The 6,616-nt window shown below is 43.1% G+C and overlaps 1 protein-coding gene across 2 annotated transcripts in view; it reads right to left on the bottom strand.

Moving 5' to 3' along the window:
• Nucleotides 1-15: 15 nt before the first annotated feature.
• The window catches only part of LOC307042985 (zinc finger SWIM domain-containing protein 6-like), a 46,351-nt gene continuing 39,750 nt past the window's right edge, over nt 16-6,616 (bottom strand). For both annotated transcript variants that reach the window (XM_079687151.1, XM_079687152.1), the window contains exons 11-14: nt 5,163-5,320; nt 4,875-5,038; nt 3,317-3,398; nt 16-3,212 (exon numbers count right to left, since the gene is read on the bottom strand). In XM_079687151.1, the coding sequence (XP_079543277.1) occupies nt 2,347-3,212; nt 3,317-3,398; nt 4,875-5,038; nt 5,163-5,320 (1,270 nt within the window). In that variant the 3' untranslated portion in view covers nt 16-2,346. The remainder of the gene's footprint in view (nt 3,213-3,316; nt 3,399-4,874; nt 5,039-5,162; nt 5,321-6,616) is intronic.

Raw genomic sequence — 6,616 nt, 5'->3', positions numbered from 1 at the left:
CAAGGCAAGAGAAAAGGCTGCTTTTATCTTTAATGAACACAAGATAGAAAAAAGATGCACAGAAAAAGAAAAATCAGACGTATGAAGAAGGTAAAAAGGCAAGTAATGATAGGACAGCTGAACATTGCGGAGGAGACACCGGAAATGCTGCGTTGAATGAAAGGGAGAACTGAGTAGTTTTTTTATTCTTAGCTGGATGGAAACTGTGCATAATTATCAATGCAAGTCTTGTTGAGCTGCACAACTATGAAGTTGCTCTGACAAGCATTGCACCATGAGGCTGACATCAGCCAATGTATTCAATGCATGTAAGGCTGAACACAAAATACATGATTTTCAGGCAGATTAATCTCCAATCAGCTCCTGTTTGAAGTACATTACAGTTTTATTTCCCCATAGCATCCTATGGAGAACTAGGCTAGTGCAACAGCTTACATGCATAATTAAGTTCTGTATTGTGTTTTCAAACATTTATCAACCAATTGTCAAAGGTAATTTATCTCCACCCCATTTCCATGATTTTGTCGCAAGGAATGAACAACATTGTTTTCCTCCGCCATCCCCAATTTGAATCAACCTGCATTTCATGATGAGATCCAGCGTCCCACATATGAACAAATGAGGCCCTGTGAGTCCAAATCGACCATCAACAAAGTCAGTCTTTCTGATATGTTGTTTTCAACAAAAGAGAAAAGAAAAGAGAAGACAAAAGAGAGAAGGAGAACGAGAGAGAGAGCAAACTACAGCGGCTTCAAGTATTTCACATTACATAGAATACTCTGTATAAATTAGTTAACATATACTTTCAGATCCTCCATATTCAGACATATACTATGGCATATATACAGAGTACAATAAATGCTCGCTCATGTTGTGTCATGTTTTTGTCTTTTTCCTGTAGTCAGTCGTTCATTTGTTCCGCCTTTTTTCCTGTGTAGAGAAATCCCTGAGAACGTTCTGGTTGACAATTACTGAAGGTTCCACACAATGAACTTTAACAGTAGAGAGTCTAATTTCTATGATTCACATGCACAGAGGGAAATGACACTGGCCTAGTCTGAAAATACCGTACAATGGTGGCTGTAAGAGATGAGAGGGGACTGACATACTGAAGCATCTTACAAGTCTGTTAGAGCCAATTGTGGGGGTGTAAGTACCGATGCCGGGGCAGTGACGTACAGCAGAGTCCAGCGCAGAAAACACTCTAACTCCACATCTCCTCATAACCTCACTAGTGACTCTCCTTAACGAAAAATGTCAGCTATCATAGATGATACATATCACGATAGCAACCAAAAAAAAGGAGGGTGGGGGGAGCAAGTTTAATACCATTTCATGAGGTAGTCGTCTCCCTCTGGGTATCTACTTCAACTAGAAAACTCAAATATAAAGTGTATTAACTCAAACTTGGGGTGTAAAGAAAACACAGCTGTACTACATTACGTGAATGTAACAATAATACTCTTTATCTTTGTGTAATGTGCCATCACTGTATTGCCTGCGTACTGTCCTCTGTCTTAAACAGGTAGTCATTATGGAGGTGGGTCGGGGGTTTCGACAATAACATGAGTTAGCTAAGAGCATTGTTGTGTGTAATGAAGCTAATGCCTGGGACCCAGAGAAAACTAATGGCTGCTCAAGTGCTGCTGCTGCTGCTACTGCTGTGTCTAAAGAAATGCTGATGGCGGCTTTCTGTCAGTGCTAACCCAAGCTGTGCCGAGCCGAGCCGAGCCGAGCAAAGCTGTGCATTGCTGCCCAGCACCCACTGCTGAGGGCCTGGACAAGGGGAGGTGCTCTGTGAGGTTTAAAGCCTTAGTTTCTCTTTGAGGATGCCGAGACTTAGGTTTTTTTTCTTCTTCTTTTTTATGTTTTTACATGAGTGCTATTGAAGAAGGGGCTTCAGCCACTTGACAATATATAACTCAATGTACACTTAAAAAAGGGAAAAAAGGATGCTTTAAATCATAAAAATAAAAGAACTAAAATTAAAAAAAAAGCAATTTCACTTTTCATTTTCCTCTCACACACATGTAGAGAAATACATACAACATTCACAACGTGACAAATTTCCTCTCTTCTGAAAAATAAAAACACTTCTGTACACATAGTAGTAATAATATTATTAATAATAATAATAGTAATAATGTTTATAACAATAACAACAGCAAGAACAATAATACCGCGTGTGGCTCTGTTGATTTTTTTGTCATCTTTTCCGTTCTCTTTTTGCTTCATTCTACAAGTCACATCCCTCTTTTTATTTGTCTATTTTATAAGTCCAAAAGAAGTTCAAAAGGCAGACTCAAGTTAATATAAAAGTACTAGATGGGGAGGTCAGCCTCCCTCTCAGCCGAACCTCTCCCTCACTAGCATCATAAGTTTCTTTTTGCCCTTGTAGATCTGTTTTAGGTTGTCTATGAACTGGGTGAACTGAATGTGTCCGTCGTGAGCCATCATGAACGTCTCCCGGGCCTTACCCAGGAACTCTATGAACTCACTGTAGTGGCGCGGGCTGATGTGTGTTAGCCGCGAGTGTGTGGTGTTGATGTAAGCCCCGATGGTTGCGTCCAGCAGCTGCCTGAGCGGCGCCTTGTCCAGGGACATTAACTTCCCAGAGTTCCTGCGGCTGTGAAGTGCCGACACCATGCCCGGCGTGGTCAGCGTGCACCGCCGCAAAATGTCCGAGAGCACGGTGGCGCACTTCACGCTCTTGACCACTAGGGGGATAACGGCAGCTAGCTCGTTTTTCCCCAGCGAGTGGCTGAGCGCACAGGCCCACAGCACATCGTTGATGGCCGGGTGTGTGTCCTGGTTGTAACTGAGGTTCAGATGAGCCATGGCTAACGTCGCCAGCTTATACGCCCTCATGGGGTAACCCCGGTGTTCCATGTAGCGTGCTATAGTGAACAGCTGCGTGTAGCTCATCCCCGTCGCCGCTGCGTCCAGTACAATCTGGTAGGCTGTCTCGAAGGCAATATGGTCCTTTTCACAGAGTGTAAGAGCAGAGAGGGCGCAGTTTTGGGGGTCCTTCATGGCACACTGCAGGGCGAGGGTCCGGGCAGACGAGGCCAGGTTCTCCTGCTGGTGGCAGTCCAGGTGAAGGCGGACGATGGTGCTGTTGGACATGACGGTGGTGGCCACGATACTGGTGGCTTCTGTGGGGGTGAAGAGGGTGAACCAGCTCTGCATGATGCTGTCCAGTGCATACACACCTGGCAAACACACACGGGACAGAATGAAGAGAAAGGGATTCAATTGAGTACATTTTACATTTAAACAATCAAATGGAAACCTTTAAGGAGCCAAGCACACTTACCCACTTCTGTGGCACATGTGACTAACCAGCGCACCATCTCTCTCCGCCTCCAGTTTAATGTGGATAGAGTTATTCTCATGACCTAAGAAGGATGGGAAAAATGGGGACACACAGTTGAGTTTCGGAAGAATTAATTTAAACAACAATAAATGGTAAATGGACTGTACTTATATAGCGCTTTATCCAGTCTTTAAGACCCCTCAAAGCGCTTTACATACTACATGTCATTCACCCATTCACACCCATTCATACAGAGCAGTGTACCTTACTCTAGGACCTAACATTCACACACATTCACACACCGTTGGCCATGCCATCGGGAGCAACTCAGGGTTAAGTATCTTGCCCAAGGATACATCGACATGTTGACTGCATGGGCTGGGATCGAACCCACAACCTTCTGGTTGAAAGACGACCACACTCCCTCACAGCCACAGTCGCCCCAAGTTAGAGATAACATCTCTAACTTGGGGCCATCTGCAAAAGGAAACTGAAATATCTCTACCATTCCCATTGAGGCCTTTTTTTAATATAATATATTATACAGTAGGGTAAACATTGTATTATAATTCAAACAGTCATTAAACAGGGACTCATTTTTCTGTGGTTGATTTGTCATCAGATACTTAAACCTTCTTTATGTTTTACTTCACATTTTCACACAGCTGCTTTGGGAATGACAAACCCTTAGGCAAACCTTCAAAGTAAATACTTGTATAATGGAGCGCAAGGGGAGTATTAAAAGGAATGTAGTCTGTCCAAGATCGGCTTAGTTAACCACAGCAGTGCAGGCTTGCTTCACAAATGTCAATGAACTATTTAACAATGAATTCTACAACTTTTTTGTGTATGTGAATCAAATTACACCATCAACCCTGCGCACAACCAAAAAATGCATTTGATGTAAGCCTTGTTTTTGCTTATGACAGAAGGAAACAATGACAAGCACGATTCTAATCAGTCTAAGCAGATAATCATTTGTATCCAACATCAACTTTTGGCCAAGATCTATTAATGTAGTCCTCAGTCATCTTCAGCGTCTTTTACAACACCCAGAAATGTTTACATTTTCAGAAAGCTAAAGCATACACATGGTTGGATCAGTAATGGTATGGTTGATATCTCACAGGAACAAATGCAAATACTGTTCCTTCAAGGCGATAATGCCAACACAACTTTTTTCATGAAGTTTCATATACATCCTTGAACCTAACATCATAAGTGAACCATCCTGGCAGTAGTTTTCATCCTCAAAAGCTGTTAGAGCTTCCCGTACAAAAGTTATCATATAGCTATAATTTCAAGAATTTAAAAAGGAGTTTCATGGGGGTCTCTATTTTAACTTCATTTAAGTAAAGCATCCCCGTCACACATACATAAGCAGAGGGGTGTTATGAATGTGTCTGGTTTCCTTATCATTTGTATCCCAACTACACCTAATAAACCTTAACATTATTAAAACCCTAATGTACACACTTATTTGCAATAACAGCAGGACAAGCTCTTTAAAATGTGCCAGTAAATATACATCAGTGCCCATTTTGGCATGGTCACGTACCTGCAGTCCGAGCTCCAGAGAGACTTTGAGAAGTGTGATGTCAGGAAGGCTGTCCATCAGAGTGGCGATCTTGAACGCATCTTGTGCAAGTTTGAAGATGTGAGACGAGGAGTGAATGTTTTTCTGGATGGACTCCAAGACTGTCTCCAGCCTGCGACTGTCACCTGGAAGGGATTTGAACATGAGAAAGCTTTAGACTAGGATTATATGTGTATGTTTCTCATACTTCCAGAGAGTGTTCACCAACAGTCTTTTCCTGTGTGTATTATATTGTGAATATATGCGCACCTTTGGCAGCAGTGAGCATGGTGGAGGCAAGCTCACACTGCTGAGACTCTATGTGGCTCAGGGTGAACCAGCGGGGGTATCGGTTGGGCACCACGGACACGATGTGGTGGGGTCGTGACAGGTCACCAGGCGAGGCCGTCGACTCCAACACAGGCAACCTGACGGAATCAGAGACAGAAAATTAGATCCATGTAACGCTATTCTGCGGAAAACAATTAAATACATGATATCATTCAAAGTAAAGTTTTTAGACTTTGATTATCATAATAGGTGAGCATTGAGTGGAGTATGAAAGAGAATAATGTAAGAAAAACAGATGGGCTGAGAGATAGAGTGAATGAGAATCAGAGAGAAACACCAAAGGTCCACGAATGATCAAAATCTTGTGGAAATCGGACAGAAAGAACACTGTTCAGACGGAAAGAAGTCTTCATTATCATGGTCTGAAAGTGACTTCAAAATGAAAATGACTTTAGTGATCACAAGGGGATTACAGTTAGCTTATCCCTGCAATTTACTTCTAACCTAGTAGTTAATCACCTAGAAACCACGGTATAAATAGTATTTTCTTCATTCTAATTGGTCATAATGAAGTCAGAGCTGTGCAACACCTGCTAGTGGATGAAGGGGCTTCTCTAGTTTCAGTCTCTCATTATAATAGTACTGACAGGGCCAAGTCTTCACCAGCACCAGCACCATTACAACTGTGGCCGGCTCATCTCCTATTCTGCTTCACTTCTCTTCCCTCTGCTCCCACCTCAGTTTCAAAGGTCTTCTTTCCCTCAGAAGATAGCACAACCTGGCCTTCTCTCAGCCAATCACAAAGCTAATTGAGTCCACGGGGAAATTAAGGAATTCACCTTCCAGCCCCGTAAGGCTGGACACACATCAAACAAATACCGACACACATGAATGACACACACACACACACACACACACACACACACACACACACACACACACACACACACACACACACACACACACACACACACACACACACACACACACACACACACACACACACACACACACACACACACACACACACACACACACACACACACACACACACACACACACACACACACACACACACACACACACACACACACACACACACACACACACACACACACACACACACACACACACACACACACACACACACACACACACACGAAAAAACATCAAAGCAGCCCAGTAAAGGCAATGTGATTCTAAATGCCAGTTTCAATTTCAGAGCAAAGTGCATGTGATACTGTTGCCACCTGAGTGAAGGCATATACAGAAACAGCCTCCTCTTCACTCAGTTGGCCCAAGAGAGCACAGGCAGGAGAGAGAGAAGGTGACAGAAACCTAGCCAAGATGCGTGCGAGTGTGAACACCGACAGTTGGTGTAAAATGGAGATGTTTGTAAGCCTTAGCAACAGTCGGGTTCATTCCCCACACAT

Source organism: Notothenia rossii (assembly GCF_949606895.1).
Source record: "Notothenia rossii genome assembly, chromosome: 6".
In the NCBI taxonomy this organism is placed as follows: Eukaryota; Metazoa; Chordata; class Actinopteri; order Perciformes; family Nototheniidae; genus Notothenia; species Notothenia rossii.
Note: the sequence above shows the minus strand (reverse complement) of the source record. Positions and strands in the feature narration are given on the sequence as shown.